Source organism: Petromyzon marinus, chromosome 54, assembly GCF_048934315.1.
Source record: "Petromyzon marinus isolate PM22_M1 ecotype Great Lakes invasive population chromosome 54, UKy_Petmar_22M1.pri1.0, whole genome shotgun sequence".
Lineage (NCBI taxonomy): Eukaryota > Metazoa > Chordata > Hyperoartia > Petromyzontiformes > Petromyzontidae > Petromyzon > Petromyzon marinus.
Genome location: NC_133720.1, coordinates 4,719,931 through 4,744,783, shown reverse-complemented (window position 1 = coordinate 4,744,783; position 24,853 = coordinate 4,719,931). Strand labels below are relative to the sequence as shown.

The 24,853-nt window shown below is 47.5% G+C and overlaps 2 protein-coding genes across 2 annotated transcripts in view; both read right to left on the bottom strand.

The window, feature by feature from the left end:
* Window positions 1–1,202: 1,202 nt before the first annotated feature.
* LOC116954046 (leukocyte elastase inhibitor-like) lies at window positions 1,203–9,614 on the bottom strand. Its single transcript, XM_032974446.2, has 6 exons — window positions 9,303–9,614; window positions 3,832–3,969; window positions 3,472–3,589; window positions 2,812–2,954; window positions 2,389–2,556; window positions 1,203–1,891 (listed from the first exon to the last, which is right to left on the bottom strand). The coding sequence occupies exons 1-6, from the start codon at window positions 9,468–9,470 to the stop codon at window positions 1,478–1,480; spliced, it is 1,149 nt and encodes a 382-aa protein (XP_032830337.2). The 5' UTR covers window positions 9,471–9,614; the 3' UTR covers window positions 1,203–1,477.
* Window positions 9,615–20,901: 11,287 nt separating this feature from the next.
* The window catches only part of TONSL (tonsoku like, DNA repair protein), a 104,064-nt gene continuing 100,112 nt past the window's right edge, over window positions 20,902–24,853 (bottom strand). The window contains exon 29 of the mRNA XM_076052101.1: window positions 20,902–21,142. Within this exon, the coding sequence (XP_075908216.1) occupies window positions 21,099–21,142 (44 nt within the window). The 3' untranslated portion in view covers window positions 20,902–21,098. The remainder of the gene's footprint in view (window positions 21,143–24,853) is intronic.

The following is a 24,853-nucleotide window of genomic DNA, read 5'->3' as shown; positions in this document are numbered from 1 at the left end:
TTATTTATTTATAAATAGCCTTGATGTTTGGTCATTTAGTAGGTTGTTGAGCTCCAGTTTTATCCCGTCTATTTATTTTAAGATTTCTGCGGAAGGTGAGGTCTTAAAGTTTATGTGAAGCCTGGTCAGTCTCCTCCAATTGCTGCTGTCTTTCCTGGATTTTCGTTTGTATGCGGGACCCTTCTCTATCAAGTCCCCTGAAGTATCCCCTTAGAGCATCCCACAATATCTGGGGGTAAGAAGGAGGTGTCGGGGCCATATTATTTTCAAAGAAATCCTCAAGTTCCCTGATGAACGGATCTTCCTCCAGGAGTCGTCTGTCCAAAAACCAGAGGCAGTTCTCGATCTCGTCCGGATTCAAGACGAGTTGCATTATCACTAAGGCGTGATCAAAGAGTTTCACGTATAAGATCGTGGTGAGGTGTGTTTATAAAGGTCTGAAAATGAGAAAATAATCTCGAGTGTCTTGTGTGCCCTGGAGATGTGAGTGAAGTCCCTTTCCATTGGGTGAAGGCTAACTTTGTTGTCTTTTCTAAATATCTCAACCTCCTTTCATTCAACCTTTGAGAACCTCTTTGAACCTATTCAAATAATCAGTGAGGCCCATAATTGAGTTACTCAGCAGGCAATGGGGCCTCTCTTCAATCAGATACCAAACTGTAATAACGTTACCCATGATGCAATGTCAGCAACCTTTGATTACTTTACTTTCAATACAAATTAATTTTTGCGTAACGTTCTTTTATATTTTGAAGGGTTTGTCTGTTATTTAACATCTACTAATGGGTAATGGCATACACCAATGTAAGACTGTTCACCTGGAAACATTCTTAATTTTAGGTCAGGGCCCTTGTGGTGTCTAATTCAGTCCAACTATTTTTTTTCTGTCTCTCTATACACGACCAGCGTCCAATGGAGTATATGATAAACAGTTTTAAACATAAACTAAGTGGTTGACATTAACACATATTTACCAAGGTAACTGAGGTAATATCTGATAGCTGCTGTTCTCTTGAAATCATTGCCAAAGTCTTGTCAATAAAAACAAGACAACACTTATTATTCCAAAAAAGTTAAACTTGTTTTGTTTCATGAAACTGCAAATTAAATGTACCACGTGTCACAACCGAAATTAATAATTGTAAAGTGACTGGTGGATATAACTGCGGGTGTGTCCAGAGCAATCTCACACGCACTTCAAGTTTTAAGATTCGAGAGACTTTAATCACGTAGCCCTCCCAACAATACCCAGCAGCCAAAAAATTAAATAGTTTTACCAACAATACTTATAAACAACAATAATCAAGAGTGCCACAACAACACATTTCAAGTGGAGTGTATATTATCCCCAGTATATTTCCCCCCCGCTCTGACAGTGTCTTCCCACCGGTATGCGAGTATATTTTCCCCTTAAAGCAGCACAACCAAATCAGACGGTACACATTTCTCAACGAAAAATCGGAGCCTCGATGGACCCTCAGGGGGACGTGTAGCGACCCAAAAAGAGAACGCTTCCGTTGCGGTTGTCACGAATGAGGAAGACGAATGGGTGATCGGCGCAAAATGTAAAGGGTGGCTGCGTGGGCATGGCACACATCAGCATTACGGATATTGTGGTGGCGGCAGCCGCCTCGGTCCCTTCTTCATTCACTTCGACAAAGGCGCGATGGGCCACGTGCGAAACGAACAGGTCACGGTTTCCGTCCATGCCTGACAAATCGGCAGTGAGCGGCGAGAAGAGGTCTCCCATGCCGAGGCTCGACAGTGGCTCGTTGAGGGTGTAGCTTTGCTCCAGGCGGAAGCGTGGGAGGTGCAGCAAAACGTCCCCAGAGCGCATCGTCGTGGGCGATGTCCACGTTTGAAGGTTCAGAAGGTTCAGCTCCCTCTCCAGCTGGTCCGTTAATTGCGAGAACAACGAAAAGACGCGATTAAAGCACAAGTGACCACCAAGCGGACAATGCCCAGGTGAACCATTAGGGAGAAGGCAACAACTCCTGTGCTCACACACGAAACTGGAATGTGAATGTGCAGCCCTGCAGCATTGCTTGCTCCTACCACTGGTGGAAGAAGGGCCTGCACTGTGTAGTTATGTTGACCTTCTTTCTCATTGTACATAGCCAACCGTGCTAATACAAAGAATAATAGACTGCAATTATAGTGTACGACACGTGATGTCAGTCAGCATGTTATTGTTGTAAGTTAATACAATAAATATATAGGTTCATTGGTATACTATTATACAATGCAATTGGTGGCTTTCAAGGATTCAATACATTGAGAACTGATGCCATCAGCATACTAATGTGAGTACACTTGAATTAAAACGTCTTCAACACGTGGATATTCTATTGGACATGTTAGAATGTGCAAATGTGTAACGTGAAATACCTTTTCCAAACCAGTAGTTTCATCTTCGATGGCAGCTGGCAGCAGAATAATCATGCTTAGTTCATTTCCCACATATGGAAGCTCAAGCACTTTTAAATTCATGTGCGGGACAAATCCATGTCTAAATTTTTTCTCTTGGAACATCATCTGCACTGGCTTCGTCTCTCGCTGTGCAAGAAAAATGAAACATCACTGGTTATTCCCCATTGTGCATACAGAACTCCTCTTATCCAAGGCCCCCCCCCCCACCCCCCTTATCCGCGACTCCTATTATATGCGTCAGCTGTAGGGTTTGTGAATTTTTTAGATTATCCTCAGGGCCCTATTCCCATTGTTTGTCATTATCCGCAACTTTTTCCCACGCCTTCACCACCATGCACAATTTATCCCGCACTGTGTGCGGACGCACGTGGTTGCAGTTACCTTGCTAAGGTAAAACGTTGTCTGGGCGGTATTTTGAAGGTTGAATGGTGTGGTCCACTTCCCTTTGAAGTAAACAGCATTCACGACAACGAGCCGGGTCGTGGAGCCCACAGTGCCCTCGGCCAAGATATCTTTTATTTTGCCTAGAAGAGAAAAAACACGTAGAATTCAGTTAAATAGAAATACGTAAAAAAACTCATTCAGTATCAAGATTTTTAATCAGTGCAGTTTTGCAATGGGGCTATTTGGACACTTCCATTGAGGTATATCATATGCGGGAAGAGATGGAATACTGCATACATGTCAACCGCTTATCAGTGCCTACCTCATTACAGACCAATTCAGACCTTATTGGTCACCCCGTGCCCTTATAAATCTCAACGTTCACCCTACAAAGTCCCTTCACCAAGGGAGAAACAAAAAAAATTACATTTTAAAAAAAATTTTCCCCGTACAAGAATACGGGTAAACCGTGTTTGGTTGACAGGCATGATACTACACCTGGAGAAAACCCACCCACGTGCAAAGGAATAATATTCAGAGGTCTGCATAGGCAAGTGGAGACCCCATGTACTGCACCATGCTGCCACCTCCCGTATTGTCTCAACATGTGAAAAAACAAATACTTTACCCTGAGACAAGAGAAAATATATCATTCACCTTCAGTGTTTCCTTCGACCCACGAGTTGATTTCCTTCCGTACATCATTAAATGCTCCGGTGAAGTCCACAGCAGCCAACTCGGCCTCATAAAACTTCTCAGTCATATCTAGAAACTCCTAAAGCAGAGAGCCATGGGCAACACGTTATACATTTTCCAGCAATAAAACATGCCAAATGTTTAAGTTTAAAATCGAGAGTGAAAACGTATTTCTTTACAACTGCTTTGTGCTTAGTTTGTTGTCCTTCCCCCGCACACTCCGATTAGCACGGTTGGCTACGTACGGTGCGAAAGAAGGGCAACATACGTACATACATCACATTTTTCTACATTGGCTTAAACATTCCCCTTTCCGATCACCTTGAGGAAGCCGAAGGTCTTCTCGCCGTAGAGACGGTTGGCAAGGCGAAGGACGCAGCCCGCTCCGGGAGATTTCAAAGTGCCGAGCAGGCTCTTGAAGGCTTCGTGAACATCGCTCACTCCTTCATAGCAAAGCACCTACGACACATTTAGCACAGGAAAAACAAGATGCACATATGTAATATTTTCACGCCTTCCTGTAAGAGTCCAACGCATGGACTTCGCCCCATGGCTCACAGCAGCCTGTGCAGAGGCTGCGTGTGGCTGTGACGGGCATTCTGATGAGCAGGCAAGTATTGAGTCACACCAAAAGCGATTGGATGTGGATTGTTGTGATTCAAGGTCTTGAAATGATGCATGAGAGTATCATTGCCTGCACTTTTATGTTGTTGTTGTTGTTGAATGTGTCCAGGTTTTTCACCCCACTCAAGAATTGTTTTTATCGTAAAAGGGAGCTGACATCGTGCTGCTCACAGCAGACATCGCAGCTATCGCGATTTTCACCTGAAGACGAACGCTTGTGTTGCGTTCGAAACGTCGCCATTTATTTAATTTAATTTCTACGCCTACGCGACTTTACCGAAAGAACCAAAAAGTATCGTAAAGTATCTCCGCCGTCAGGCAGCCAAAGGCCTATTTCGGCTTGTTATTTTAAATGAGCATGCTGCGTAAAGTGTACGGTCATCTGTGAATGATTGCTTCGTATCGTGACTGCAAGACGAGAGGAAATGTTGAGTTTCGGCAGCTATCAAATGTGGCTGTGTCACAAGCGGCGGCGTGGTGTGGTTGGCATGGGCCCTGGGAGGGCCGCAACTCTTGGGGGGGAGGGGGGGGGCCCAGTCGGTCACAAGGGGAGCTCGAATCAACAAATAAACAAGTGAGAATCGTTAAGAATTTTGTTTTCATTAATTTTTTTAATCCATACAAAAATTACTTGCGGTCTACAACGGACCAAGCCCAATAAACGCATCTGGCTTTCATATCAATAGAGCAGCAGCATCAAGCAGAGCAATCCACTCCCATCGAGAAAATCCTACACCGGTGGGGCCTGCATGAAAACAAGACGCACATTAATATTCTTAGTTCTTTCGGTAAAGTCACGTTGAAGGGAAACAATAAAATAATAAAATATATATAAAACAATAAAAATTCTCACGACGTTTCGACCATAACACAAACGGTCGTCATCAGGTGTTTTGTGTTATGGTCGAAACGTCGTGAGAATTTTTATTTTTTATATATATTTTATTATTTTATTGTTTCCCTTCAACGTGACTTTACCGAAAGAACTAAGAATATGAATTACTGCAGTCACGAAAGCTTTAAATCAAAATTTAAGACGCACATTACTTAATTGTCAGTATTGTTACCTTTAAATATTTTTGTATTAATACCTGTCAATTTGAGACTGTCTTTCCTCTATAAACCCAAAACGGTAAAGCGTTAATGCCGACGTTATTGTACACGGGTTAAAAAAAAAAACATCCTTTATTTCAGTAAGAGCGAGTCGAGATAAAGGAGTGGGGGGGGGGGCACAGTCGTAACTTGCGTTGCCCCCCCTATCGAATTAGGTCGTTGCGTCTCTGGTGCAAGGAATGCAATCAAGGCCCCTACCGGCCTTTCGTCTCATTGCAGCTCAGCACGTGGGCACCACCAGCCCGTGGGCCCTGGTGCAGTTGCAACGCCTGCACACTGGATAGCAATGCCTGCACACTGGATAGCAACGCCTGCACACTGGATAGCAATGCCTGCACACTGGATAGCAACGCCTGCACACTGGATAGCAATGCCTGCACACTGGATAGCAACGCCTGCACACTGGATAGCAATGCCTGCACACTGGATAGCAATGCCTGCACACTGGATAGCAACGCCTGCACACTGGATAGCAACGCCTGCACTCTGGATAGCAACGCCTGCACACTGGATAGCAACGCCTGCACACTGGATAGCAACGCCTGCACACTGGATAGCAACGCCTGCACACTGGATAGCAACGCCTGCACACTGGATAGCAACGCCTGCACACTGGATAGCAACGCCTGCACACTGGATAGCAACGCCTGCACACTGGATAGCAACGCCTGCACACTGGATAGCAACGCCTGCACACTGGATAGCAATGCCTGCACACTGGATAGCAACGCCTGCACACTGGATAGCAACGCCTGCACACTGGATAGCAACGCCTGCACACTGGATAGCAACGCCTGCACACTGGATAGCAATGCCTGCACACTGGATAGCAATGCCTGCACACTGGATAGCAATGCCTGCACACTGGATAGCAATGCCTGCACACTGGATAGCAATGCCTGCACACTGGATAGCAATGCCTGCACACTGGATAGCAACGCCTGCACACTGGATAGCAATGCCTGCACGCTGGATAGCTATGCCTGCACACTGGATAGCAATGCCTGCACACTGGATAGCAATGCCTGCACACTGGATAGCAATGCCTGCACACTTTGGATAGCAATGCCTGCACGCTGGATAGCTATGCCTGCACACTGGATATCAATGCCTGCACACTGGATAGCAATGCCTGCACACTGGATAGCAACGCCTGCACACTGGATAGCAACGCCTGCACCCTGGATAGCAATGCCTGCACAGTGGATAGCAATGCCACTGGCACGGCCACTTTCCATTTTTTTAATCAAGTATCATTGCGGAGCTGGTTAATGCAACACCGTTGCAATTGATGAATGGGATTGGGATATTCATTGGCAGCTGTGGGGCTAAAGAGAAGGCGTCCAGAGGTTTGGAGTCTGTGAGCTTCACGAGTATCGTGGTAGCAATTCACACAATAGGATATGTACTCGTTTTATTGGAGTATTAAAATGTGGACCTGCAAGATACATGCCGTGTACTCGTTTTCTTGAACAGGCAACCTTTGGACGTGACCATCCATCCTTCCAAGCCAGCTAGCCAGTCAGCAAAAATGTAATTGATATCGGAGCCCTGTCGCTCTCCACTTATCTCTTGCATTCTCTGTCCTGTATATCGCGATTTGTCGCTGCATCTTTGTTTACATCCGTTTATCAATTCCTCTCTCCATGCTTCACTGTATCTCACCCACTTCCCTCCCACGATCTCTCTCCCCCGTTTACTCTCTCACCTGTCACCTCTCACCGTCGCTCTCCTTATTCCCACCTCTCTCTCTTTCCCGTCTCAATGTCTCTTGCCTCTCACTAACCCTCTCTCTCCCGCTGCTCGTCACGTTCCATCGCTGTCCCCTTTCCGTTTTGCTCTTCCTTTCCTCTCCATTTCATGCCCTTTCCCTCTCTCCCCAGCACTCTCTGTCTCTTCCTCTCCGCTCCATCTCCTTGACTTCACCTCCCCCCTCTGTATGGTAAGCATGAGTGTGATAGTGAGAGTACGATGATGATGATGATATGATTTCGCATGATAAGAGTATGCCGCGCATTTGTGTGCGGAAACTCGTCCGTGGTGGGGTGAGGCGTGACACGAGTCCACAAGACGTCACCACGCACGAGCAATCGTGAGCGCGGCAGCCAGGCAGACAGGAATCCACTCAGGTTATCCGGCCAAACAAAACAATGTTAATTGTAAAATGTTGTGTGTTTTACTCTCCAACACACCGGGGTGCTGAACTAGTAACTCATTGGCATGTTTTGTTTACGTGACAAGCCTCACTAATTGGCTGTGTGTCGGGTGGTGGCGGGTTTAACGACACATGTATATGTTTACGCGATGAAACACCGAATAAAAAACCCCGTCTATTATGGACCGAAACCCCTAATTTTTTTTTTCACCGTCATAGAGTGCCGTGAAATGTTTAGCTAGACCTTGGGGGGCCGTCCATACATGACGTCACGCGATTTTGGACGATTTTTTTTACCCCCCCTCGTCACAAAAAGTCAGACCCCCCTCAAATATGACGTCACAAAGCTCTGCCCCCCCCCCAAACCATTTTTCCATTTTGAAAATAAAACATGCTTCAAATCGCTTTAAACTATTGTCATTGTAGTGCGTATTTAAACGTGGCGCTGCACTCTGATGTTGTAGGAGTGTTGTTATAACAATTAGTGTTGTTATATTTATTTAAAGTTGCGCATTTTGATGTGACGTCACATTTCTCAAACCCCCCCCCCCCCCCTCGTCACACATCGTCACAAATGTCTGACCCCCCCCCCCCCCCAGGTGCGTGACGTCATTTATGGATGGCCCCTTGTGTAAAGTGCAGTGTACATGTTCTGTAGAGTGGGGTGCGGTTGCACGCATCATAAAGCAATGCTGACACTCCCCACCATGAGCAGTGCCTCAAACGTGGCCTGCGGAATGCAGAGCAGCGAAATCGGTTCGCTGGTCTTTCATAATAATCCATCATAAAGGTTTTTGGGTTAGATCGCGTCATTTATAGGTTTCGTAACCCTCCACCACCCGGGCACGGCCAATCAGCAAAAAAAGTGTCACGTTGACAAAAGACAAAATAGTTCACTACTTTAGCCCCACGCCGGTGTGTGTGGAAGAGTGAATCCACAACATTTACAGTTTTTGAGTACGACGTTTCGCTGGCAATTACATCTCCCAGCATCATCATTGGGCAATTCGCCAGAATGGTGAAGCCCTCTCCACTTGCTCCCGGTCTTAAATAGAGCAGCAGCAGCAGCAGCAAGGTGACGTCATAATTTAATTAGTCTGCGTGCGTTTATTGAGAATGATCGAAGCCGCATCATGAATTGGCATTGGCAAAATATACAACGGACTATTTAAATTCATGTTATGGGTTACACAACAAAAAAACTGCTTTTGTCTTAGACGTTTCGTCGAAACAAATGTTGTCATTTTCTGTTGTTGTTTTTTTTAATCAAATGCCAGCGAAGCCCTTGGGATATGCGTTAAGGGTGTAACGGGAGAAATTGCGTTCGACGATTGTGGCATCACTTCTAAAAAATAAAAGCATGAATACTCTGCCCTGATTGATAACACGACGACGTTCTGGGCAACGTGCCTTCCGTCGCAGCACACAGCATGCTACTGTACTATTTTAATCGTTCGAAATGTGTGTCCCCGTCGAGTACATCTCGTCAGTGTACCAGCAACTCAACAGCCGTGCACTCAAACATTCGCGAATGAAACGCCGACAAAATAAACTGCACAGGTGGTCCAGATGTCTCGTGACCCCTCGATTGATGCGGGGTGGGGTTTTTTTGTCTCCCCCCTTTTGCACATCCATTTCTGTCTTAAATAAACCTTACTTTTAAAACGACACGTTTTAAAAGTTTTAAAACGACACGTTTTAAAAGTAAGATTTATTTAAGTTTTAGAGAATTAATTGGGAGGGGAGGGGCGGGGTGGGGTGGGTCACAAGACATATGGACCCCCCCCCCCCCCTGTACAGTACACGTTCAAGTCGTGGCACATGCTGTCGGGCTGGATTCGTGAGCGATTTTTATTTGCTGCTGCTGCTGCTGTTTATTTGTTGTTGTTGTCGTTGTTACCTTGGACATTTGCTCAGACGTTTGTCCCTTGGCGCCGAGCAGCACCATGGCCAGCGCCGCGGAGATGCTGAGCGGCGAGAAGAAGACATTGCCACCGACCTCCCGTGCACCCAGAGTCTTGAAGACGTCGATGGCGAACTCTGCGTTGGCGGCCACCACATTCTCCATCGCTGCCTCGGGGTCTCGCCCTCGAAGACTTTCACGTGAACGGAGAGACAAGAGAGGGAGAGAGAAAGAGAGAGAGGCAGTCCGTCAGGATGAACTCGTTTCTCTGCTCTGGGTTTGTTTGGCTGGACAACGCCTTTAAGTTGGTCGCCCTTCCTGCTACCACCACCACCACTCAGGGCGTTCGTCGAGTGTGGGGAGGGTGGTGGGGGTGGGTAGGGGAGGGTGGTGGGGTGGGTGGGGGGTGGGGAGGGTGGGGGGTGGGGAGGGTGGTGGGTAGGGGGAAGAGGGGAGGGAGGGTGGGGTGGGTAGGGAAAGGTAGGGGGAGGGAGGGAGGGTGGGGTGGTGGGTGGGTGGGTTGGGTTGGGGTGTGGGTAGGGTGGGGGGGTGTAGGTTAGTGTGGGGGGAGGGTGGGGGGCGTGAGTGGATCGACACAGCACGGCGTAAATGTCATTGGTGGGGAGTCTTCATGAGGTTGCTGAGCCAATGGCAGTGGAATTACTGCGCCGAATGACTTCTTATCAGGTGCTGCTGGGTAGGCTCCAGCTCGTTGTTGCTGGCACGTTTTGTTTAGCACCGTACGTAGCCAACTGTGCTAATTGGAGGTGCGGGGGAAGGACAACAAGCTAAACACACAAAAGCAGTTCTAAAGAAATTAGTTTTCAGTCCAGATTATCTAAAGGTGCATAGTTCCAGTGGCTTCCAAATATTGGAAGGAAGAGCGTTCCAGACGGCCGCAGAAACGCACCTGAAACCTCGAGATGCGGTGACCACCGACTGCGTGATGATGGTTTGTGCTCCTTGACAGAATGCAGCTGCTTGATTCCTTACGCCCACACAATTTCGCAAGCACACGTGTCATTCCCCCGCACCTCTGATTAGCAGGGTTCACTTATCATCACGCCTGCTCGTCTTTCTTGTGTTTTTGCACTGCCCATACCAGTCAAGTATCGAGTGGACTAATGATATCCCTCCTGCTCAACTTTGAAGGCTCTCTCAATGGGCTCTCCCCAGAATATTTATGGGAATCGATGTCCATGTTCATACTCCGGCGAGGTCGCTGATATCTTCAGATGGCCGTCTTCTGAGTACTCCCGGGGTCACGGCTCATTTCCTGGGGTGATCGGGATTTTTTTTTTGCCAGTGCAGCTCCCAGGCCAGTGTTCTCTAATTTTCAGATGAGGGGCCGGCGGCACTTTCGCGAATGAGGCATCACCAGCGTGAGAGCCGCCATACATTATTTGAAACCATTGTTGGGTTTGACAGCAGCACGATGATGATGATGATGGGGAGGGGGTGAGTGTCACGTGTTGTGTATTGTTAGGGGCTGCACTTCAGGGGTCGCGCTAAAGGCCACCAGGGGCTGCCAGTGGCCCGGGGGCATTGCGATGAAGAACGCTGTCCCAGACTGTGGTAACAACACAATCAAGAGTCGTTAAGACCTCGTTCAGTTTGTCTTTCAAACCCGCCTCTTTAAATGAGCCTATACCTCCTAGTTCTGGCCGTTTACCCTGCAGGTTCTGTTGATTTCCTGCTTTCCGTACACGGTGGCACATTGACATCTGCTATATTAGCACCCAGCATTTTTAGATCTAAAGAATCAGATGCGATATGATGTACAGTACATTGCGGTTAGCGTGGGGAGGTGGTGGAACATTCCGCACGGATGCCTTTGCGTGACTCAACCGCACAAATATTTTTTTTTTTATGGAATCGAGTATTCACGAAACTTTCGAGCAGCTTTAGATGCTACGGACTTTGTAGCAAGCGATGGAAGGAAGCCAGCCACACAGGCACATTAAGAAGATGGCAGTGACGATGATAAATCAGTTAAAAGACAATGAACATTGTTGAAAATCGTGACTGCAACGATGATTGCATGACGATGGCATGTGCGTATGTATGCTGAACTTCTTTCGCGCCGTACGTAGCCAATCGTGCTAATTGGAGGTGCGGTGATGCCTCGATTTGTCTTTCTGGATTGCTGACAATATCATTTCGCGTACTTTTGTTCACGTTACAACTTTGTTTTACTGTGTCGGGTGGAGCAGGGTGTACGACAACAATTGGCTTTACACTTAGGGGCCGTCCATAAATGACGTCACGCACCTAGGGGGGGGTCAGACATTTGTGACGATGTGTGATTAGGGGGGGGGGTTGAGAAATGTGACGTCACATCAAAATGCGCAACGTTAAATAAATATAGACAACACGTTCTACTTAATTAAATAGACTTTTTGATAAATGTTTTCTCCTACAACATCAGAGTGCAGCGCCACATTAAATACGCACTACAATGACAATAATTTAAAGCGATTTGAAGCATGTTTTATTTTGGGGGAGGGGGCAGAGCTTTGTGACGTCATATTTGAGGGGGGGGGGTCTGACTTTTTGTGACGCCGTGTGACGAAGGGGGGGGGGGTCAAAAATCGTCCAAAATCGCGTGACGTCATTTATGGACGGTCCCTTACACAACCTAAAAAAAAAACATCGATTCTGAATCATGATCATGTAGACATTGCTATCACCACCGTTGCTGTTGCTAGTGTTGCTCCTTTTGCTGATGATGGTGAAGGTGATGATGACGCAGAAGGGGCACGTGTTTCAAGAGGACCTCACCGAACACAAGTTTGTATTTTTCTTCCCCCAGATGGTGGCTGAAGAGGCCGGGATAGGAACGTGGAGTTGGCGGTGGTCGAGGCAGCAACAAAGAGAACTGATTCAATGGACCTCCCTTGCCACTATCGAAGTATAAGAATAGGTTTTACCCTTTCTGCCAATAAAACGGGTGTTAGGAATCATGTCTGGAAGGAATCATGTCTGCATTAACCACATATACTTGTGGCGAACATGCTGTTCGCCACAAGTATATATTGTGCTTCATAATAAAGGTTTTTGGGTTAGATCGCGTAAGTATAAATGTGTCGGGATTTGCCCGATGATGCTGGATGTAATTACCAGCAAAACGTCCTACTACTCAAATTGTAAATGTTGTGTATTTACTCTCAAACACACCAGTGGGCTGAAGTAGTAACTAATTGGCGTTTTGTTTACGTGACAAATCCCTTTACTAATTGGCTGTGTCGGGTGGTGGAGGGTTACGACACATTTATACTTACACGATCTCACCCAAAAAACATGTATTATTAATAATAATATTGGTCGCGAAGGCCTACGTGTTAAACATATATTGTGCTGTTCGCCTTTTGGCATCCTCTGGTCTAACACTGTTTGAGACTAGGCTCTAAAGAAAGCTGTCCTCTGGTGTGGATCGATCAATATAAAAGACAATGCCATATATTATCAGAAAATGTTGTTTTGCATGTTCACCACAAGTACGCGTTGTTAATGCAGACAGGATTCCTTGCAAAAGGTTTATGTTTGGTGTTTTAACATTTTAACGCCGCCTGTTCTATTGCCAGAAAGGGTAAAACCGAATTATTATGAGAGCTCAGCTGAACGTGTCTCAGCTAAGCGCGTGACCGCCCTCTGCTGCCTACCGTGGACATTTTCACGTTTGAATGTATTAAATTTGTGGGGGAATTTTGTGTTCTTATATTGCACCCAGTTTAGTGTATTGGTGTTTGTGTCAGTGAGAGTTGGTATTACGCTTGTTCATCCAGGGAAGCGTCAATTGAGTCGAAACACTTCAGGGTGCCACAGTGGCTAGGAGATGTTGACTACATCGCCTGGCATACACGAGGTCGTGGGTTCGATCTCGAACCTGACGCCTGCTGCTGCTGTAGTTTTGGAGTTTGCGTGTTCACCCCGTGGTCACGTGGATTGTTCTCCGGGTCCTCCGGCCCCCCCCCCCCCCCCACACACATTTAGAATCAACATCACACATTTAGAGCATTTGGCTGCTATTTCCACACAATGATGATGATGAGCCACTTCGTTGGGCTATCATTTGTGGCCAGGCCTTTTTTTTTAAAAGGCTACATAGCTCAGTGGGTCTTACCTGGTAAAATAAAAAAAATAGTTCAATAGTCAGATGGGTCCTCCCCCCCGCCTCACACATCACCTGAAATAAGTTAGCAGGACGGATGGGTCGGCTGACCGAGGCTAAGGAGCAGTGTGACTCTGCATGAGTCACAGGAGTCACAGGAGTGACTCATGCAGCCAGCTATGGCTGCAAAGTTTGGTCGTACATGTTATGTATATCGTTTATTGTTAAATTTCAATCACAGTTCCTATGATCACTGTTACATTGTTTTTATAGCTTTATTTTGGTGATTTTGAAAACGTTTTGGTATAGCCATGTTTGTTTGTTGTAGTACAGAGTTAGACAGATAACTTTAATTTACATTGTATTATGGTTGTTATTGTTTGACTTGCATTCGCTGGGTTTTTTTGCACACAGCGTTGAAATACGGTGGGTTTTTTTTCTGGAAGACCTTTGCTGTTTTTTCCTGGATTTTTCTGTTGCGTGTAGTCACTGATGATCGTCCTGATGACGATCGCTTGTGCTGTGATCGAAACGTCTACGTGACTTTACCGAAAGACCAAAGGAACATAAATTCCTGCAGCCACGAAAGCTTTAAGTCAAGAAAAAACAATGCTCATTTAAGTCCCCTCTTATATATATATGGGTTGGTTCATGGGCGGAGTTTGCGGGGGGGGGGGGGGGCACGGGGGGGGGGTGCAACGCCCCGGCCCCAAACTGGACACCAATATCATCCATAGCAGGTTTATTTTTGGTTAGATCGCGTAAATATGTAAACTAGTAAGTGTTGTCACGTAAACAGAACGTGGTCAATTCGTTACTCGCACAGCACGCCGGTGTGTTGGGGAGCAAAGCCACAACATTTACAATCTGTACTCTTTGGTTATTTCGGTAAAGTCACGTAGACAGCAGTTCTCCTGCTGCGTTTGTCTCACCTGATGACGGATGCTTGTGTTGCGATCGAAACGTCGTGATCTATTAATGTTCTACCTACGTGACTTTACCGAAAGAACCAAAGAGTATGGATTCCTGCAGTCACGAAAGCTTCAAATCAAGATTTACAATCTGAGCACGACACATATAAACGCGATCTAACCCACCCCCCCCCCCCCTCCGCTAGATTATGGAAAATAAGTCAATGCAATAGTTTAACAGTTTAACAAATATCACGCGAGTTAATAGAGCACCGCCACAACCTCACAGCTCGAGTTGGTGTCTGGTGGCATCGCAGAGATGAAGGGGGCCACTTCACTCCACCCGGCGAATGCCACCGCATGTGCCAGCTGTTTGGCGTGCAGGGGAGATGTCTGCAGCAGCAGCAGCAGGGCTCTATTGTTATCCTCTAATGCCCTCAAAGAAGAAGGAGAAGGATCCCCGCCCCCCGTGTAGCATCAACAGACTGTTGGGGCAAGTGGCGTTAGCGAGCAGCGCCTCTTAAGGACGGCACGACACACGAAAGGGGTGGATGGCCAGCACCACGCCCGGCCGCCGATGTTTCACACAACGCACCGGGTACTCAATTTTACGCCTGAGTCGACCCATATGAAGCCCAGGACGGGTTTCAGATGATCGTCACTGGCGTTGGCGTAAGCGGGAATGGAACTCTGGAGGGGGAGTCGAACTCTGGTGGCCCCAGGCGCAGCACGCTAGCCGCTGCCCTACCGCTCCCTCCCCCAAATTGCAAATTCGCTCGCTTGCCTGCGAATTCCCCCTTGGGGTGCAGAGAATCATTTCCACCGGATTATAGACCTCGTGATAATTCCTACAGTCCCATGATGGTGATGAGAATAACGACGGTGGCGGTGGTGGTGGTGGCGGCGGCTCTTGGACCTGGGGAAAAGAGGCTCAATCACACGCGTCCCGACAAAGGTTTGACTGCGCGTCAAAGACGGACAACCTCACAGACACCTCGGGAGGGGGGGTCCCACACTTCTCCCAGGCTCTGCAATAGATTCCACCCCACCACCAGCCACCTCGACCGCCCCCAACCCAACCCAGCCGCCGCCTCCCCCCCCCCCCACACACACCTGATCAGACCTCCCCACCGCCCCCCTCCCTTCACCATGGCTCCATAAAACACCAGCACCACCAACCCCCCCCCCCCCCCCAATTGCACGCGAGAATCCGAGAGGCAGCGCCCTTGCGCAAAAAAAACTGCCCGCCACTCGCCAGCCGTCCGGCATCGCAGTGTTTGTCGCCAGTGCAGGGACATCTCTCCCTCCTCCCCCCGAGCGCACACTGGTAAGTGACGTTCAGAAAACTCGCGGCTCCAAACAACGTAAGTATGTATATATATAACACGGAGTAGGCGCGACCAATGTCATCCGTTATATAGGGTTTTTATTTTTTCTCATGGGGTTCGATCGCGTAAATAACAATGTGTCTTTAAACCCGCCACCACCCGACACAGCCAATTAGTAATGTTTGTCACGTATACAAAATATGCCAATTCGGTACTGGTACAGCACACGGATGTGTTGTAAATGTTGTGGATTTACTCTCCAACACATGTTCTGTTAACGTGACAAACCTTGCAAATTGGCTGTGTCGGGTGGTGGCTGGTTTAACGACACATTTATATTTACGTGATCTCACCCAAAAAAACTTCTATTATGGACGTGAGTATGTATATAGTAGTGTGGCTTTCGCGACCGATATTATTATCCGTAATGTTTAATTTTTGTTGTTGGGGTTAGATCGCGTACATTTTTTGACGTGTCGTTACTCCTGCACCACCACCACGTGCCAGACACAGCCTAATTAGTAATGGTTCGTCACGTAAACAAAACGTGCCAATTCGTTGCTCCATCAGAACCACCACCACCCCGTTTGTGTCGTGAGAGTAAACCCACAACATTTGCAATTCAAGCACCGTGGCGTTCCGCTGGCGATTGCGACAGCCGACTTCGTCAGGCGGTTCGCCAGAATTGGTGAGAAAAAAGCCCCCTTGATTGTGGGACAAACTCGCTTTTCGGCTGCGGCATGCAGACATCACCAGAGTCGGTTTCGTTTAGTATCTCTCCCTATCAGCAGGCATTCTTTTTAGCTACTGCAGTTGCATTGCGAGGATGATGATGATGGAGGATGAGGATCAGGAGGAGCGGTGGGTCAGTGGTTAGCGCGCCGTAACATGAAGTGCAGTCCGCCAGAGTTGGTTCGAGTCCAGGGTCACGGCTCTAACAGTGGCCAATTAGATCTGAAATAATAGAACACAGCAGGAAAATGTGAATTATAGGAATTGGCAAATGATATAAAAAGTTTAAAAACTAAGCAGGCCAATGTTATTTATACGGCTTAGCAGACTACATAAAACTACAGTACAGTATATCCCCTTTGGTAATGTCTTTGAAAACTATACATGTGTATATTTTAATCATGTATCGTTATGAACTTACAATTGCGGGGTAGCACCCGTGGCACGTGCACATGCATAAGTTGCCGTGTACCATTGTTTGCGTTGTGTATGAATGGGCATGCGTGTCTTACTCATTGTATGAATGGGCATGCGTGTCTTACTCATTGTATGAATGGGCATGGCGTGTCTTACTGATTGTATGAATGGGCATGCGTGTCTTACTGATTGTATGAATGGGCATGCGTGTCTTACTGATTGTATGAATGGGCATTCGTGTCTTACTGATTGTATGAATGGGCATGCGTGTCTTACTGATTGTATGAATGGGCATGCGTGTCTTACTCATTGTATGAATGGGCATGCGTGTCTTACTCATTGTATGAATGGGCATGCGTGTCTTACTGATTGTATGAATGGGCATGGTGTGTCTTACTCATTGTATGAATGGGCATGCGTGTCTTACTGATTGTATGAATGGGCATGCGTGTCTTACTCATTGTATGAATGGGCATGCGTGTCTTACTCATTGTATGAATGGGCATGCGTGTCTTACTGATTGTATGAATGGGCATGGTGTGTCTTACTCATTGTATGAATGGGCATGCGTGTCTTACTGATTGTATGAATGGGCATGCGTGTCTTACTGATGCATGAATGGGCATGCGTGTCTTACTGATTGTATGAATGGACATGCGTGTCTTATTCAAAGTACGAATGGGCATGCGTGTCTTACTAATTGTATGAATGGGCATGGTGTGTCTTACTCAAAGTATGAATGGGCATGGTGTGTCTTACTCAAAGTATGAATGGGCATGCGTGTCTTACTCATTGTATGAATGGGCATGGTGTGTCTTACTCATTGTATCAATGGGCATGCGTGTCTTACTCATTGCATGAATGGGCATGGTGTGTCTTACTCATTGTATGAATGGGCATGCGTGTCTTACTCATTGTATGAATGGGCATGGTGTGTCTTACTCATTGTATGAATGGGCATGCATGTCTTACTGATTGTATGAATGGGCATGCGTGTCTTACTCATTGTATGAATGGGCATGGTGTGTCTTACTCAAAGTATGAATGGGCATGGTGTGTCTTACTCAAAGTATGAATGGGCATGGTGTGTCTTACTCAAAGTATGAATGGGCATGCGTGTCTTACTCATTGTATGAATGGGCATGGTGTGTCTTACTCAAAGTATGAATGGGCATGGTGTGTCTTACTCAAAGTATGAATGGGCATGCGTGTCTTACTCATTGTATGAATGGGCATGGTGTGTCTTACTCATTGTATCAATGGGCATGCGTGTCTTACTCATTGTATGAATGGGCATGGTGTGTCTTACTCATTGTATCAATGGGCATGCGTGTCTTACTCATTGTATGAATGGGCATGCGTGTCTTACTCATTGTATGAATGGGCATGCGTGTCTTACTCATCTTATGAATGGGCATGGTGTGTCTTACTCATTGTATCAATGGGCATGCATGTCTTACTCATTGTGCGTGTCTTACTCATTGGAGCCACAGTGCAGGGACGAAATATTCGCGTTGCAGGCTCGCTTCGTTTGAAGCACGTCACGGCAGCGGTAAGGAATGCGGTAACAGTGATCGAGGACATTGAAGAGCGTTATCTAGTGAAGCTGTTGCCGTTGCGTTTGACAGAGACGCCCAGGCACAACAAAAAAAAACACTCAACACATTCGTCAACGACACTGCCTTCAATTATATTTATATCCTGTAATAGGTGACGTTTCGGGCAATGACCCTTCTTCACATCACATGCAGACCCGTTGGCCCCGTAACGTCACCTGTTGTACACATGTGCTTGCTGTATTTTCCTTTCAAGGCAGTGTTGTTGACGAACCTTTTGAGTGTTATATTCTTGGTTCTTTCGGTAAAGTCACGTTGAAGGGAAACAATAAAAAAAATATATAAAACAATATATAAAACAATTGTTTTATATATAAAGTCACGTTGAAGGGAAACAATAAAATAATAAAATATATAAAACAATATATAAAACAATTGTTATATATATTTTATTATTTTATTGTTTCCCTTCAACGTCACTTTACCGAAAGAACCAAGAATATGAATCACTGCAGTCACGAAAGCTTTTGAGTGTTGTTGCGTTTGTACATATTAGGAGTCTGAAGAGTGACGCTTCGCCTGGTCTTCAGGAACATTTTACAGCAATGTAATGGTTGTTATGCACTTCTTTTTGAACGGAAGATGAAAGACGTGAGCCGCAGCTGCACGGTTGTGGCCACGCAAACTAAAATTACGGCCCGTTTAGTAAACCCACAGTGGTCGGAGGAGGAGAAGGAACAGCGACACGACGCGAACTCTCTCACTCTGCTCAAGCCCTCTCCTCGTCGTGGCCAGCAGCAGGCCTTGGGCATCGGCACGTAGCTCCTGAACCACATTGCCGTACACGCAAGGGATAGAGATACATCGAGACACATAAAGACACAGAGAGATACATAGAGACCCAGAGATGTATGCAGACCAACAGAGACCCATAGGGGCACGTTAGGGACACGCGATCGTGGATCCATGCAACCCAAACTAAGGACCATAAAGTAAACCCACTGTCGTCTCAATGTGAGCAGCTACAACATGGGAGGACCTTTCTTGGCAGTAATATGTTAAGAGACCGAACGGATATATTTATTTTTATTTGTTATTTTTAATCTATTTTCTCTGTAATGATATTTTTTTCTTGTTATGTGTATATGTCCCCCCCCCCCCCACCCGTTAATTATGCATTAATTGTTTTAGTTTTGATTTGCTAAGTGTAGGTTTTGTTTTTGTATCGTCTGTGTCACGGACTGGCGAATTGATACTCTTTGGTTCCGTTCGGAACCAAAGAGTATGGATCCTTGCAGTCACGAAAGCTTCAAATCTAGAATTGGCGAATTGATGTCGCAGCGTTGTGGGATGGCAATTGCATGAATGACGCTAAATAAAATGTCATTATTATTCTTATTATCATTACCATGCGCACGGCGAGCGGAGAAGGCGATCTCGCGCGATCTGACCCGGCGACCCCCGCTTGCTTGCGGGTGACATTGGCGGCGCAAGCCTCCCACGTTGTCGAAACCGATCAGCGTCGAAACGCGTTTTCCTCGTGCTCGTCGAGACGCGCCACATCGACGGACGTGGCACGCGCCGCGGTGCCACAAGACTCCCCCCCCCCCCCCCCCTCGAGCGTCTTCGAAGCTTCGTTTGACCTCCCGTCGGGAACGTCGCCGTTCGCGACCTCCGTCAGGGCCACGCTCGCGATCGACGGCTGCGTTGGAAGCGGGGGAGGTCTACGGCCCGCGACTCTGTCGGCAGCGTGGGGTCGTTCAGATGGCGCCGACTCACGGCCCTGCAGTTGGCGGGTTCAATGTTCTACGCCGGCGTTTCTTCAATCATTTTCAGAGTTGGGGTGGTGGTGGGGGTGGAGGGGGGGGGGGACCACTTTCGCCGATAAGACATCGTCAGTGAGTGAGGGTCGCCACGCATCGTTTGACACCATTGGGGGTTTGATGGCAGGACGATAATGATGATGATGGGAAGGGCGGAGAGGGGGGGGGGGGTTCTCACTCTCTGTTTATTGTCGGCGGCTCCCCGCACGTCAGGGGGCGCATTAAAAGGACACGGGGGGTGGGGGTTGGGGTGGTGGGGGGGGGCAGGTGAAGAACCCCTCGCTCATGCGAACAGCGGCCCTTTCTCCAGAGACGCGGGGATCAAACAAACAATGCGGCACACTGCTACTGGGTGGCTGCACGAGGTCACAACGCTTGGCGCGACGCACCCCCTACCCCCCCCCCCACCACTTCGATCTTCTTCACCGCAGTCGCCTCCTGTCCGACCTCGACGGGACGTCTTTTCCCGATACTCCGCACCGAGGCCACCGCTTCTGGCGCCTGCCGTTGGCGACAGTGCGAGGGAGTGTCGCTGCGGTGGTGCAGGGCCCATCCCAGGAGATGTTCCGACGCGGTGCGCTTCGACTGACAGGCGCATTGGTCGGCTGTGTAGAAGCCCTCTCCTGCCCCCTTCCCCCCGCCCCCTTCACCCCCCTCCACACCCCCCCCCCCCCCCGCTCTCTTCCCCCCCCGCCCCCTCCCCATGATTTCCAGAGAGAGTTGCGTCTGCCGAGAGCCACTCACTCCACGCTCGTGTCGAGGCTCCGCCGTGTGAGCCCTTTGGATTTGGAGCCAGACGCGAGCTCCTCCGCTGGGGGGGGGAGCGATTCCTCGCCGGCTCCAATTCAGCGTGACGCTTGATCGCTTGATTGGTTGTGTGGCACGTGGAGGTTGACGGTGTGGCCGGACAGCCAATTACCCGCTCACCACAGTGGAGGCTGACATCGAAGGTGGTGCCCCTGCAATTGTGGAAGAAGAAGAAGAAGACACAATCACGGAACTTGACCGCGGAAAGACCACGACTAAGAGGGAGCGCGCTAGGGAACCCCGTTATCAAGGGTATATTGGCCTACTCTTCCACGCTGAGCAGAAGACGTCTTTGTAAGAGGTGGGAGTACCCACAGTTTAATCAACCACTTTAACAAACCTGAGCGATTGACGTCTAACTCTTTTGACACCGCGAGATGTTAACTACCTCTCCTGGTATACAGGAAGGTCGTGGGTTCGATCCCGACCCTGACGCCTGCTGCTGCTGTGTATTTGGAGTTTACGGCGTCTCTCTCTCGTCCGAGTTTTCCCCTCCACATTTAGAAACACGCGTTTAGAGCATTTGGCCGCTATAAATGTCCACGTGATAAGCCGCTTAGTCGAGCTACCATTCGTGGCCAGGTCGCTTCCGCAAAAAAAAGTGCTCTATAGCTCAGTGGACCTTACCTGCTAAAATAATAGGAGTAGATTTAAGAAGCTTTCACCATCCTTTCAACTTGAAGAGCAAATGAAGAGCAACGTGAATGAAACGACTCACCTCGTCACGACTGGATTGTCACGATTCGGATTCTAATTATAATCAATCGATTTTTGTCTCATTTTCACCGTCTCTTGTGTATTGTTTACATGCTCTTGTCTCTCTCCGTGGGCTGATCGAATCATGCGCTTAGAGCATTTGGGTGCTGTGAATTCCCACATGATAAGGCTACTTCGTTGGGCCGTAATTTGTGGCCAGGTGGCTTTTGAAAACGAGCTAAGTAGCTCAGTGAACGTTCCCACTTCACCATCCCCGAGTGCCGGGTTCATCGCACGGCGTGCGAGCCACTGTGTGCCGCCCCTCCATCCCACTGTGCACGGAATGCTGTACATGAGACGTATAACTCGGCTCTTCTGTCAAGGTATTTGGTCCAAAAAGGGACATCCGATAGGCGCGGTTGGCTAACGTACGGTGCGAAAGAAGTTCAACGTAGTACTTCACCCCAGTGTCATAATCAAGGGAGTCAAGAAGCAAGCCTTCGGTGGCAGGAGGCTCGAGACACCGTGTTAGTGAATGTCAATGAGTAGAATTCGCAACGCCCTTGCAGCCTCCCAATGCGTCGTGCAATTCGGTGACTTAATATTTGGAAGCGACCTGCCGACTCACGTGAGACGAACCCGAGAGAGACAGATGATTTCTACGACTTGCCAAGTGCCTGTGCTTTTCCAAGGGAGATTTGGGGGTTTTCAATCAGCTGTCGGTCCCAATCCGATTTTCACCGGCAAGCGATACATCAATTGGAATCGTCAGTTCATCCCCCGCCCCCCCTACAATCTGGTGATTGCGCTGCCACTCTGCAGGAAAGCCTCGATAGGAAATGCATGGGTGTGACACTGGTGTGAGGTTTGTTTTTTTCCAATCAATTGAGATTTCCTCAAAAATAAAGTCGGTAACTTTGTGGCCCTCATTCACGTGTTGTTTAGTGCATGAAACAAACTCTATAGTCGCTCCTTTTCAGAAGCGACCTGGTCGCAAATGATAGCCAAACGAAGTGGCTTATCATCGTGTGGACATTTATGGCAGCCGAACAGTCTAAACGCGCGTTTCTAAATGTGGAGGGAAACCCCGGAAGAACTGGAGAAAAATCCACGCGACCACGGGGAGAGAGAGAGACACGCAAACTCCAAATATACAGCAGCAGGCGTCAGGGTCGTGATCGAACGAACGACCTCCTGCATGCCAGGCGAGGTAGTTAACATCTCCTAGCCACCGTGATGATAATGATGATGAGAGAGAGAGACACGCAAACTCCAAATATACAGCAGCAGGCGTCAGGGTCGTGATTGAACGAACGACCTCCTGCATACCAGGCGAGGTAGTTAACATCTCGCCACGTGTAAATCTGAGTCCTTGGCGACACAACGGGCGATTCTGTTTTTTGCCTCTTTTCATCAGTTTTATAAAACGCAAACATTGGCAAGATACATCTTTTGACGAATTTGCTGGTGAAATATGCCATTGTTACGCGGAAAATCCCATTTGCCCAGCCAACAGCCAGCCAGAACAGTCGAGGAATAAACTATTTGATTAGTCATAAATAATACATGGTGGGTTAGATTGCATAAGTATAAATGTGTCGTAACCCTCCACCACCCAACACAGCCAGTAAGGTTTGTCACGTAAACAACGCGCCAATTAGTTGCAACTTCACCCCACCGGTGTTGTTGGAGAGTAAATCCACAACATTTACAATTTGAGTAGTACGACGTTTCGCTGGTAATTACATCAACCAACATCATCGGGCGATTTGCCATAAAAGTGACGCCATCCACCTGCTTCCGGTCTTAAATAAAGCAAGGTGACGTCATCACTGAACCCATCAGGTGCAGAGGTCAGAGAAGGAGAGGGGGGTATTGTAATTATATGATAGATTAGCAATGAGTTAATTAGTACGTGTTTCCCCTATGAGGAATTGTAATTGTAAGATGTATTTCTTAATAATACGCTTCCAGGCCGCACTAAGCCTGTAGCTGTCCGGGCGGTTACAATTATTAGTATTTATCTCAATTTCAATGGCTTGTCGAAATAGTCTCGGCCAGTAATAATTAGTTTACCACAACACTGCAACGTTATCAACATAAATTGAGTGTCCTTGTTGGCAAGCCTATTCTGCCGCTGCCGACAGTTGTGTTTGAGAGTATTTAATGTCTTTACTCTTTGGTTATTTCGGTAAAGTCACGTAGGTAGAAAAATAAATATTTATTCGGTGTTCTTTTAGTCTTACGCTGATGTCACGTCCCGTCTGTCCAATATAGCATCTGCCACACAAGAAATTGCCAGCGAAACGTCGTATTCAAATTGTAAATGTTGTGGATTTACTCTCCAACACACCGGTGGGCTGAAGTAGTAACTAATTGGCGCGTTGTTTACGTGACAAACCTTACCGGCTGTGTTGGGTGGTAGAGGGTTACGATGCATTAATACTTACACGATCTAACCCAACAACCTTTATTATGAATAATATTGGTCGCGTAAGCCTGTGTGTTAAACCATTTGAATAGTAGTAGTATGAGTCTATATGTGTGTTTAACAATGTTTTAATGTACGAGCAAAATCTGTATGAAAGTAAAATGCTTTACCGCTTTTGTTATTCAGGGAACGATATTGAATTTAACATCTTTAATACATCAGTGGGATATGCTACTTCCATAACCTCTGAGCAGCATATCAAAAGCAATTGGGGATATGATTTACATGTGTCACATCTCATCGGGGGGGGGGGGGGGGGGGAATGAGAGTCTTTGTTTATATAAATCATATAAATCAAGAAAAGTAAAGCGGTCAAGGCACACTTCTCGTGAGACGTGAACGGAAATTGGTTGCGAATGAGATACCAGTTATTCTGGATTTACCGACGTGAAAGAGCTCAGACAAGTGGCGGCGCGCCGAGTGAACAGCGGGGACAACTAAAACTCAATTGAGATTGTAATTTGGATAACAGAATTGAGAGGCGATCGAGTCGAATGCCTCTGAGAAATTCACTGCAACATCCTGGATGCACGCCGGGTTCTGGGTCTCCCCTAGGTCGGCTCAGCCTGAAACGAGTAACTGGCGCGGTGTGATAAAACATTGACACGAGGGAGACGAAGCGAGGCCGGGCGTGGTGTTGGCCGCCCCACGACCTCATGTGCCGTGCCGGTCTTCA

Bases quoted from the DNA above. Each gene is read 5' to 3' on its own strand.
- LOC116954046 (XM_032974446.2), bottom strand. From the start codon at position 9,470: ATGGAGAATGTGGTGGCCGCCAACGCAGAGTTCGCCATCGACGTCTTC. The intron at 3,970-9,302 runs GTAACAACGACA...AATGTGTCGTAG, and splicing joins CGTCTGAGCAAATGTCCAAG to GTGCTTTGCTATGAAGGAGT. The intron at 2,955-3,471 runs GTGAATGATATA...TTTCTCTTCTAG, and splicing joins GGTCGAAGGAAACACTGAAG to GCAAAATAAAAGATATCTTG.